Source organism: Dendrobium catenatum, unplaced genomic scaffold, assembly GCF_001605985.2.
Source record: "Dendrobium catenatum unplaced genomic scaffold, ASM160598v2 fragScaff_scaffold_1693, whole genome shotgun sequence".
Taxonomy (NCBI): Eukaryota; Viridiplantae; Streptophyta; class Magnoliopsida; order Asparagales; family Orchidaceae; genus Dendrobium; species Dendrobium catenatum.
Window position 1 is genome coordinate 433064 of NW_021320155.1, and position 12513 is coordinate 445576.

The 12513-nt window shown below is 39.0% G+C and overlaps 1 protein-coding gene across 1 annotated transcript in view; it reads left to right on the top strand.

Moving 5' to 3' along the window:
* Positions 1-11217, top strand: part of LOC110094655 — a 29711-nt gene extending 18494 nt beyond the window's left edge. The window contains exon 4 of the mRNA XM_020819923.2: positions 10914-11217. Coding sequence (XP_020675582.1) covers positions 10914-10992 — 79 coding nt within the window. The 3' untranslated portion in view covers positions 10993-11217. The remainder of the gene's footprint in view (positions 1-10913) is intronic.
* The last annotated feature ends 1296 nt before the right edge of the window (positions 11218-12513 follow it).

Consider the following 12513-nt stretch of genomic DNA (forward strand, 5'->3'; position numbering starts at 1 on the left):
GTAGGGATAACCTTGAGCCAAGTAATGTGTTGGAGTTAGGTTGAGTTAGGCTGCTGAGTCGGGGCTGAGTTGGAGTGAGTGAGTTGGGTTTTAAATGGTTCGGCCCTAGTGTCCTAACAGAGAGCAAATAGGGAGAGGGATCGGGACTTGAGGCGTGGAGCAGGAGATAGGCCTGGAGATCGGGCAAGGTAGGGAGAACTTCCTTCTTCCTCTCTCTCTCTCTCTCTCTCTCTCTCCCTAGAGCTCGAAGCAACCGATACAAGGCAAAGATGGCTTCGGCGTCGGGTGGAGGCTGAATGAGGCTATACTTGAGTGGATTTGGTGAGGCTAGGGGAGGGATACAGGAGATCGGCGCTGGGGAGATGTGGTTCGGCCAGATGTTGGAAGGTCGGAGGAAAGCAGCGACGGGAGCAGCTCGTGGGGAGAAGAAGTCGGAGAAGCAGCGAATGGGAGATCGTGAAATGGGGAGTGGAGTCGAGCGTGGAAGAGCAGAGTAGCAACGATGGGAGCTTGGGCTTGCTTTTAAAGGCATTGGAGAGCAGTACTCGAGGAGCTGCCGCAGGATTTGAGCAGAACTTTCGGAACGGCGCCGAATGGTACAGTAAATCAACGGGATTTCTTGCGAATTTTATGGGTTTTAAGCGGGATATGCGGATCTGACAGGGATACCAGGTATTTTCTTTTTTTTTTTTTACTTTGGTCATAGGATGAAGGTCAATAGTATTCAAACAACTCGAAAATATTTAAATACACTGCATTTTTTTTACATTTATTTTAAAGTTTTCATCTCTATTTTTGCTGAAATTTTCTGGTTCTTAGTTCTTGTTTAGGATCTAGCGACGTCTAGAGATTTGGGAGAGTTGGATCTTCCTCTATAATATTAGATCCATTGTATCTTGTTTGTCTTCTTTCATATTTTATTAATCTAAAGGTTATTTAGGTGTTTTGGCCGCAAGATTATTCTCTATCTTCAGTTCTATATTGTTGAAATTTTAATTTCAGTCATCAATTTATGTACTTGTTTTCTATCAAATTGGTATGAGAGCATCGATTCGGGGTACCTATGGCTGGGAGAAAGATGGAAGGATTGAAAGGAGAGATGAGACAATTAAAATCAAATTTTGTAGAGAAGATTTCGGAGGTTGAAAATCCGTTTCAGTCCTCCATGAAAAGATGGATGTGAAGTTTGCCATCATGGAGGAAATGTTAAAGAAATTACTGGAGGCTCAACCCAAGATGATGACATCGGACGTAAAGGAAGCCATCGATGGCTACTGAAATGGTGAAAACCCTAATCCACTAAGGAGGGGGGAAAACCTAGTGGTGGAGATTTTGGAGGGGGAAGATGGGATGCCTCCCCTAGAGCCTATTTCTAGAGAGGATATGAGTAGTGGGTATGAAAGGATGGGTGCTGATTTTGCAAGAAGAGGGACTGATTTTGAGCATAGGGGTGAGGATTAGGATAGCGGGAGAGGTAATTTTGACGAAGGGTGTGGGTACGAGCATAGAAGGGAGGATCAGGACACTTGGGGAGCTCCACCCTTTCGGGGAATGGGAGGCTATGGTGGATTCAGGGGGAACTGATGTGATTTAAGGGTGAGGAAGCTGAAGATGCCCATCTTTGAGGGAGATAGTGCACACAGGAGGACCTTCATGGTGGAGAGGTATTTTACCGTCAATGGCTTGATGGTGGAGGAGAGGCTAATGGCAGCTGGCCTATATTTGGAAGGGAAGGCTTTGGCTTTGTACCAATGGAGGGACATGCAACTACCCAAATGGAGCTGGAGGTAGTTCAAGGCTTGCTTGTTGGAATGTTTTCAAACCAGCAGGGGTTGAGACTTCTATGAGAAATTTTACCCAAATGGAGCTGGAGGTAGTTCAAGGCTTGTTTGTTGGAACGTTTCCAAACCAGCAGGGGATGAGACTTCTATGAGCAATTTTTCACCCTGACAAAGGATGGTTCCATGGTAGAGTATCGGGAGAGGTTCGAGTACCTTCCTAGTCGACTAGATCGCCTTTCTGAGATGGTATTAGAGGGGAACTTCATGAAGGGACTCAAACCAGATATCCAGGCAGCGGTTAGAGCGATGAGGCCTCGTGACTTGGGAGAGGCTATGGAGCTAGCCCAGTTAGTATTGGACCATATGCACTTGGAAGGGGGGCTAGAGGCAACAGTTCATGAGGCTTGTACAGGATGACTGTCACATTCTTCGCTCCCAAGGGGCCAACATCAGAAAGCCTTCGTGAGGCCCCAAAGGAGAACCCTGTAGGAGAGGGATTCACATGAAATTTCAAGAAGCTCACTGAGAAGGAGCTGCAAGAGAAATGGGCAAAGAGATTGTGCTTCAGATGTGATGAGAGGTACACGCCGAGCCACAGGTGTAAGGATTGAACTCTTTAGGCCAAACTCTTCAAATTCTCGCTGTCTGTGATGATGAGGAAACTGAGGAGGGAGAAAGCGAGGCAGTGGTGGAAGAGAAAGAAGAGCTACATCTTGACATGACCAAAGTCTTCTTAAACTCAGTGGTAGGGTTCACGCCAAATGACACCATGAAAGTGAAAGTAGAAATAACAAATAGAGAGGTGATGATGTTGATCGATAGTGGAGCTATCCATATTTTATTTTCAATCAGGTCATTAACCAATTGGGGGTGAAATTGGTGTACACCAGGGGTTATGGGGTGATGATGGACATTGGAAAGGTGGAGATGGGTAGAGGAGTGTGTAATGGAGTTGTGCTGACTATACAAGGGTTTCAAGTGAAGGAGGATTTTCTCCCATTAGAGTTAGGAAGAACTGATGTTATATTAGGGATGAATTGGTTGCAGACCTTGGGAGATACCAAAGTCTATTGGGGAGCACTAACGATGGAGCTAGTGGTGGAAGGAAGAGTAGTGGTAATCCGGGGAGATGCAGGGTTGCTTGCCCAAGGCCATGGTGTTTCTCAAAACCATGGTTAGGACCATACAGGGGGTGGGAGGAGGATTTTTGATGGAATTACAAAGCTTAGAGGGGATCATACTAGAGGAGGAAGAGAGGGAGGAGGCATTCCTCTTTATATACAGCCACTCATATAGTAGCTCAGTGAGGTCTTCTAGCCACCTGAAGACTTACCACCACCGAGGGAGCAAAAGCATACCATCACACTAAGGGAGAGGTATCATCGATTATTGTCTGACCATACCGTCACCCTCAGATTCAGAAGGAAGAGATTGAGAAGCTGATCCAAGAGATTTTGGAGGCAAGGATCACAGAGCGAGTATAAGTCCCTTTTCTAGCCTAGTCTTGCTGTTCAAGAAGGACGGGAGCTGGAGATTCCGCGTCAATTACCGAGCTCTGAATAAAGAAAATGTGCCAAACAAGATTCATATAGCGGTGATCGATTAGCTATTGGATGATTTGTGTGGAGCAGTGGTGTTCACCAAGGTGGATCTAAAGTCAGGCTACCATTAGAATAGGATGAGGGAGGAGGATGTCCCGAAGATTATGTTCAAGACACATGAGAGGCATTACGAGTTCTTAGTGATGTCGTCCGGACTCACAAATGCCCCTGAACTTTCCAATCACTCATGAATAGGGTGTTCAAACCATATCTCTGGAACTTCGTACTATTTTTTTAATGTACTGGTGTACAATAGGTTGATAGGGGAGCACTTATAGCATGTGAGGGTTGTCTTGGAAGTATTACAGGAGCATCAGCTTCAGGCCAATCTGAATAAGTGTTTCTTTGCACAAGCCAGTGTGGAGTACTTGGGGCATGTGTTCTCTTAGGAGGGGGTGGCTGCAAATCAGGCCAAGATTGAGGCAATAAAGAAATGGCCTCTACCTAGAAATCTAAGAGAGCTAAGGGGCTTCCTAGGTTTGATGCGGTACTATAGGAGATTTGTGAGAGGATACAACACCATATCTTAGCTGTTAATAGAGAAACTAAAGAATGATAGCTTCTTGTGGGAGAGGTTGCTACACAGGCCTTTTAGAGACCGAAGAAAGCCATAACTTTGTACTAGTTTTGGCCCTACCATATTTCAGTCAGGTTTTGTGGTGTAGACAGATGTATCAGGATATGGGTTTGGGGTCATGCTTATGCAAAATCTCAAACCCATAGCCTACTTCAGCTAGGTGTTGATAGCCAGAGCAAGATTAAAGTCTGTCTATGAGAGAGAATTGATGGTCATTGTGTTAGCCATTCTGAAGTGGCAGCCATACTTGTTGGGTCGGCATTTCATTGTCAAAACGGACCAGAGGAGTTTGAAGTTCCTTTTGGAGCAGAGAATGGTGACAGAGGAGCGTCAAAGATGGTTTTCAAAGCTATTAGACTATGATTTCGAGATTCATTATAGGCTATGATTGGAGAATAAGGCGGTGGATGCCTTGTCTAGATGTATGAGGAGCTCCATGAGCTGGTTATGTCGATACCACTGATGTTGGATTAGGGAGCTATCAAAGAGGAGAGTATGAACGATGAGGAGTTGGGAAAAATTAGAGCAGATCTTCTAAAGGATGAGAACAGTCTCCTAGGCTACTCTCTAGAGGGGGAGAAATTATTGTACGAGGAGAGGTTTGTGATGCTTGGACGTCAGTTCATATTCCACAGCTGCTAGAAGAGTTTCACGAGAGCGCCATTGGGGGTCACTTGGGTGTGCAAAAGACATATAGGAAGCTAGCAGCGGTGTTATATTGGAAGGGATGCACAAGGATCTGGAAGAGATGGTGGCTCGATGTGAGGTGTGCCAGCGGAACAAGTACATGGCCATTTCCCCCAGGGGATTACTTCAACCCCTAGCTCTATTGGACAGAGTGTGAGAGGAGGTCACCATGGACTTTATTGATGGGTTACCTCACTATGAAGGGTTTACAGTTATTTTGGTGGTAGTTGGCATATTGCGCTAGTACACTCACTTTATCGGGGAGATAGTCATGCTACATGGGATACTAGAATCTATAGCATCAGACACAGATAAAGAATTCGTTGGTCATTTTTGAAGGGAGTTATTCAGGCTACAAGGGACAGTGTTGAAGAAGAGCACCACTTACCACACCCAGATAGATAAACGGGAGACAGAAGTGGTGAACACGAGCTTGAAGACATACTTGTGGTTTTTGCTTCAAAAACACCTAGGGTATGGGTCAAGTGGCTAGCTTGGACAGAATACTGGTATAACATTTCGTACCACTTGGCCTCTCAGATGACTCCCTTCAAGGTGTTGTATGGAAGAGACCCTCTCTACTTGGTACATTTTGGGCAGAGTCGCACAACAATATCTTCAATAGAACAATACTTGGAGGAAAGGGATAGGATGCTAGAGGAGTTAAAAAAGACATATGCTACGGCCTCAGTAAATTATGAAGAAACGGTGGATGGACACAGGAATGACATCCAGTTTGTCGTTGGGGATAAGGTATTCTTAAAGCTATGACCCTACAATCAGAGGACAATAGCCAACATAAGGAATAAGAAGCTATCCCTGAGGTACTTTGGCCCTTATAAGATATTGGAGAGGATTGGAGCAATGGCTTATCGCTTGAAGTTACCACTGATTGCTTCCATACACCCAGTTTCCACGTATCACAATTGAGGAGAGTTGTGGGGGATAATGCAACCAGTTCAGAATTACCAGGGATGCTGACACAAGATCTGGAGATGTTTTTGGAACCACTAGAGCTTAAAGGGGTACGTTAGGGAGAGGGAGAGCCCATTGAAGTGCTAATTAAGTGGAAGAACTTATCTGACTATGATGTCACTTGGAAGCTATATGAATTGGTGAAGCATCAGTTTTCCTCCTTCCACCTTGAGAACAAGGTGACTCTTTGGGAGGAGAGTATTGATATACCGGTCCTTGGACCAGCCCAGTTGGTCCAACCCATTGTTTAAAATTGTGCAATATGAGACCCTCCTTTGCGCAATTCCAATAAAAAAAAGCCTCAAGGCTTACGCCTCGAGCTTTTTCTATGAGGCTTACACCTCATCTTGGATGAGGCCCGCCTTAAGTTGCGCCTCACCTCGCTGGCATGAGGCGTACGCCTCACTCTATTTATAAAATTTTGAATTTAAAACTTACCTAAATCCTATACAAAAACCCCAAAAAAATCATGTCTTTTTGCACCCCCAAGCAACAACAATTTCCTCTCAATTGCCTCAACCCACTGCCTTCACCGAAGCCTCCGCCATCGTAGCCGCTGTAGGGGATTAATCAGAAAGCCGCATGCCACGACCATCTCCTCTTATAATTTTGGAGTATTATATTTATGTTAATGATAAATATTTATGAAAGATGAATATGACTTAAATAGATGAAGAAGAAGAGATTGAGAGGTATTGGACCCTACAGGATAAGATAGGGAAGAGACCAATTTGTTATGACAGTGACTCAAAATAAATTCTCCTTAGTAATGATAGTACAGATGATTTTTGAGTTGTTGTCACTTATTTTAACTTTCTTTAGTAATTAAACATAAATGAGTAGGCAATTGAGAAAGCAAAAAATTTGAGTTGAACTTGATGTTATAAGATACTTTTATGCAATTCATACATTTTATATTATTTTGTTCATGTAATATTTGGATTTCAATTCTATATTATATCATTTTTCATTTAACACTTTACATCTTATTCAATTTTTGTTTCATATGTATATAAATTTGTTACTACATAGTTTAATAGAAAGTTAATATGCTATCATTTAACATATTATTTGAATATTATATAAAAAATAATTTTTAACTTTTATTTTTTACGCAATTTTTAGATTTTAAGGCTTACGACTCAAAACGCCTTGAGGCTTACGCCTTGCATCACAAACGAAAAACGCCTCAATACCCAATTACGTAACTTTAACCCTTGGTCCAACCAGGACCGGTCTAGATTTACAGGAGGCGGAAGATGGGAAGCTCCACCCCCATCTCTGTCGCCCCTTGATAGTGAGGTCTACAAGCTTATTAGGGGGAATTAAGGTGGTTTTTGAGGGAAAATTCAAATAGAAGGGGTTTTTTTGGGATTTATCTAATTATTGTATGCTTAAGTATGTTGTGGTGGCTAGGGTTAGGTTTTCATATCTGTTTTTGTTGAAATTTTATGGTTCTTAGCTCTTGTTTGGGCGCTAGTGGCATCTAGAGATTTGGAAGAGCCGAATCTTCCTTTCCAATAGAAGATTCATTGTATCTTGCTTGCCTTCTTCTAGATTTTATCAATCTAAAGGCTATTTAGGTGTTTTGGCCACTATATTCTTCTCTATCTCTGGAAAGGAAGATTCGGCTCAAATCCTACAACCAATCATCTATTTTATGTCTAACATTCAATCCAACGAACCAAACTCCATTTGCAGTATCTCATGAGACAAAAGCTTTACAAGCTGTTTGGTTGCAGAATTTGAGCAGGGTTTAGCCTAATCCCACCAAATAGCAAAAATTACAACTTTAAATCTTACATATTTAAATCTCGTTCCTTCTCCATTTTGCCTTAAATCCTGGATTTACTAAATCTGGTAGTTCGGCGGATTTATAGGATTTAGCCAAAGAAGCACGCGAAAGGGGAAAACTATCATTACCTTTGCTACGAGCTCCCTCATGACTTCCAATACGATCTGACAAGAACAACATCATCGAAGGAGGCAAAGAAGCTTCTTTAGTGACTCTCTCATAACTCTACTTCACATGAAGCATGGATGTCAAAGTAGAAATGAAGCAAGAATGGCAATGACGAAAAGCAAACCCTAGACAGGCTTAAGACTCTAGGAAGAGCATAGACAAACCAATGAGAAGAGAAATTCTGGAAATCGGTGGGCAAATGATAGAGAAGAACTATAACTCCTATACCAACTTCATTTTTGCTCCTATTAGCTTTTCTCATTTTTGCCCATCTTTTTTTTTCTCTTTATGAATTACAATAATATTTCATGCAGGAAAGCGAACCAATCGATTGGATCATAAAGAAATTTAATTTCTCATGTAGTGATGAATGATATATATTTATTTTTTTATTGAGAGGTTAGAGGTTAGATTAATTAGAAGAAATTCAATTTTTTTGTTTCATTAGTTTAGCATTTTACTAATTAATAATTATATATATATATATATAATTTAATTAGGATGATAAGAAAATTTTAAAATCAAATTAATAATATTCAATCATGTAAATTAGATACGCATAAATTAATCTTAATAACTAATATTAATCAAGTATACATAGTAACAAGAAATTTGGTATTATTAAATCTTATTTGAGTTAACAGACTTAAATCTCGAAGTAAAAAGTCAAACAGTTCATCAAGATTTAGTCGAATTTAACCTCTATCAGGCTAAACAATTTTCAAATATGCCTCAGAATTTAATAAATCTGGATTTACTGGATTTATTAAAACCTACATTAGTTAAATTCTACTTGAAGCTAAACAGACCCTTACTCTAGTTGAATTTAAGCTGCACGACTAACAAGTTGTAGCAACTTCAAATTTTGAAGGAGAATTAGATGATTGGAGAGACAAAAATAAAGAAGTAATGGAGATTGTTTTAGACCATCCGTAAGAACTTAGAATTCAGTCTTCTTTGAGGCAGAAGAAGTTAAACGAAGTGTGACAAAATATTACAATCCAAATGCTTGGGGGAAAATATTTCATGTTAGGAATTTGGTTCTTAAAAAAGTGGAAGTTGCAGTTTGATAATTAATTATTGGGAAGTTTGGCTCTATATGGGAAGGTCCTTATATCATTAAGGAGCAAATCGACCTAGCAACCCGGTGAAATCAACAAATATTTGATGAACTTGCTAGTTGGTTTGAATCCATTGAATTTAGAAAATTCATTTTGTTCCCGATGAATTTGTATCAAATTTGGCAAAGACTTGTGGAACTTGCCACTCAATGTAACTTGGGTAACTCACTTATATAGGCAAGTTTGGTGAATATAAGGAGAAGGGAAATATGAGAAAATGCTAAATCAACTTATATATAAACAAGAAATTTCAATTTGAAGTCAATTTTGAAGTCCTCCAACTTCAAATTCGAAGGAATGTTAAGATGAGCGTTGGAAAAAGTTTCGCTGAAATAAATACTCGGCGAATAAAGAAAAAGATAGACTAATTTAAATTTGGGAATAGAATTATCTGATAATCCCTGCAGAAGAGTAAGGGTCCTAGATTGACAAATAGTCTATTCTTAATCAAGCCAAATTTTATTCTTAAACTTTAGTTCGAATCTCATTTTAAGAGATAATGTATATCCGGTGAACTTAAAAAAAAAAATCTCATAATTTCTATAGAGTATTTTTATAAGCAAGTTAAGTGTTTGCACAATTTGTGCTCTTCATTCAAATACTTAGTATGCACTTATTGCCCTGGAACAATCTAAAGTTATCCTAAGATTGATCTTATGAACTTGGCAAAACTCAGGCATTCATTATGTTTCAAGCATTTTATATATTATTGAATAGAAAAGTCAAGCCACATAACTCGAACTCCTCATTTGCAATAAGATCTACATTGAATTGAGACTATAGTCATTTTTGTTAGATGAGTCTAGGCATGAAGACTAAAGCTCTAGGGAATGGCGAGGTCCTTCTAAGGCCACGATTTGTTTAAGGATATGAAAAGAGAAGAACGGCTGAGTAAAACTTGAAGGAAGTATTGTTCAAAAGCTATTTAGGATTTGCACATTCGTTTGTTGAACTCAATCATTTAGTTCAATAGCCTAGGAAATCTAATCAGCTCTATAGCACATCAATTGAAAAAATTCAGAAGTAAATGAGAGCAAGTATGCACATGAAAATAATAGTTTCATTAAGATTTTCTATTGCAATACAAAGTTCTTCTTTCTCCTTCAAAGTTAAAAAAATTATCATCATCTGTGGTGACTTCTAGTGTTGGCAGCACTTCTTCATCTTCACCAGAGTCACTTGATAGGAAACAATAGGAAAAACAGGAATTTAATTGCTGAAATCAGAATTTCAGCGGCAAGTAGATTTTAGGGTTTTTATGGATGAAAACACAAGAAAAGTACTCTCGATTGCTAGAAAATAAAAGAAAACAGCAAGATACAAACGATCCTCTATTTGAGAGGAGGATCATTCTCTCCAAAACTCTCTAGATGCTGCTAGAGTCCAAGTACACCAAAGCACTCAGAAACTTAGCCACCAAAAAGATGTCCTAACCCTATTACAACTCATACTTAAAGCAAATACAAAAATAACACCAAATGACTAAACAACCCTCAAGCAATTTGCATTAACATTCTGCAGTAATGCAGGAGCTGGCCCACTGTTTGGGACGGCTAAACCAGTTCGACTGTATCATCACTCCCTGAAGATTTATTAGTTATATGTGAATAAGCGAATTCGTGATTATTGTACTTCATGGGAAGCGTTCGACAAGCAATCGAAATCGAATTGTCTAAGCATTATTGAATTAAAATTTGGAGGAAAGCTTACCCTTGTATGTTTGAGATTCCATGAAGATTTCCATCACTTGGGCATTGTCCCTTGCTTCTTAAACATGGCTGTCTTTCTCCCACTTTATTTTCCTTTTTTATAATCCTTCAAGTATTTTGTTGGAAGCACATAATACTTAGATATACTCTGAGCAATAGAACTTAGGATGAATAGAGAGTGAGAATTAGGACCCTTCTCTGTTTACTTACCTTTAGTTTTTAGGAGACTAAGGCTTCATTTGGGACAGTTTTCTTCCTGCTTTTTAAAGCTGTTTTTAATTTTTGTACTAAAAAGCCGCTTTAAGAAGCAGGAAGAAAGCCGTCCAAAACAAAGCCTAAAGCTTCATCCAACAAAAAATTTAAAAAAAAAAGGAAAATAAAAATAATTCAATGTACAAATAATTCTGTAAAAGCTTTTCATATTTTAATTTTGATTTATCATTTTTGTTGCCCCAAGCCATTCCAGCGCAATTTGATCTCTCACTTTGAATCAATGCAGGAGAGCCTTACCAGTTGCCGTGCTTCTTGGAGTTGCAGGGCTGGCCGGCTTGTATTTCTACCTCAATACAGTATACTAACTGCAAGCAAGACTTTATTCGTAAGCTTATATTGCTATTAGTCGTTTCTGTAGCGTACTGTTTCAATATTTCTCTTTATATTACAGAGGGAATTTTACTTCACAATTCCTGAATAGAATGGTATGTCTCAACTTCTCCAATGCTCTGTTTTGTTTGAAAGAATGTATTTTAATTCAGAATTATCATATTTGATGTTTTGTTAGAAGAAAATTATGCATAAATGAATCTGAACCACTGTATTTTTCTTTAATAATTCACTATCAAATTCTATTGGAAAATGAAAAGAAAAATTTTATTTAAAAAAAAAAAAGAAACAATATTTCAGAGAAAGGAATGAGCTAATTTCTATGTTGCACCGATATGAATACGGCGACAATGGATATGACACGATACGGATACGGGACATAAATTCTTAATAATACAATATACGGGTATGGCGCAATCACGGCATTATAATTTGTAAATCATATATAAAAATTAAGAAAGCAACCAAAGCATAATATTTGAAATTACAAAAAAAATGAGAGCAATATCATTTGTAGCCTCATAGCTTATAATATTAAAATTAAAGTAAGCATTAAATGTCTATTACAAAAAAAAAAACATAAACATAAATTGTTTAGCACATGAAGTTTCAACTATTCAATAGAAGGAATGATATTATTAGCTTTTTCATTGGTTTGTCTTTGAACTTCTATATCATCTTTAATAAATATCAAAGCTTCTATTTCAGGCTCATCAAGTGAAAAATTAGCTATTTCTAATATTCCCATATCATCAAGAGAATCAAATCGGTCTCGGAAATGAGAGAACCTTGCTCGCAGCCACGGAAGTAAATACGACGTGTCTTTTTTTTTCGGGTTTTTTTTTTTCAACGGATACACATATTGGATACGCGTGTCCTTTTGAAATTAAATATTATTTTAATTGGATACGGCAAAGCCGAATCCGACATGTATCGGTGCCGTATCGGAGGCGTATCCGTGTATCAGTGTATCGGATACAACACGCCTTCATAAATAGATGTATCGGTGCAACATAGGCTAACTTATATACATGTCTGCTTTGGCTCAATCCTAATTTGTCAACTTTTAGGAAGGGGTGAGCAATATGGAATGCATCATTTATTAGCGAGTTCAGTTGAAATGAACTAGCAAGAGATCAGATTGGGCAAACAATGCACAGCAGATCTCTTCTGAAAACTCCATGAGAACAAAGATTGCTGAGCTCAGTACTGCAGCTTCTGAGCCTGAGCCATGGAAGCTCAACTGTATTGCAGTCAAGTCACACCTTCCTGGCTTGGGAGGGAATATGAGCAAATCTTGTGTGTAAGACTGCTCGATAATTGCACCTTTCTACCTCAAGATTTACTATAAAACAGCTTATTCAGAGCAATTTGACTTGTTACAAAAAAAAAAATCTACCAAGCTTTGAAGTCGAAACAGTAGAAGATTTCATGCCATTACTGTTACTGTGCTACTGAGAACAGAAACCAAAGAGCCTTTCGCCATGTCTACAATA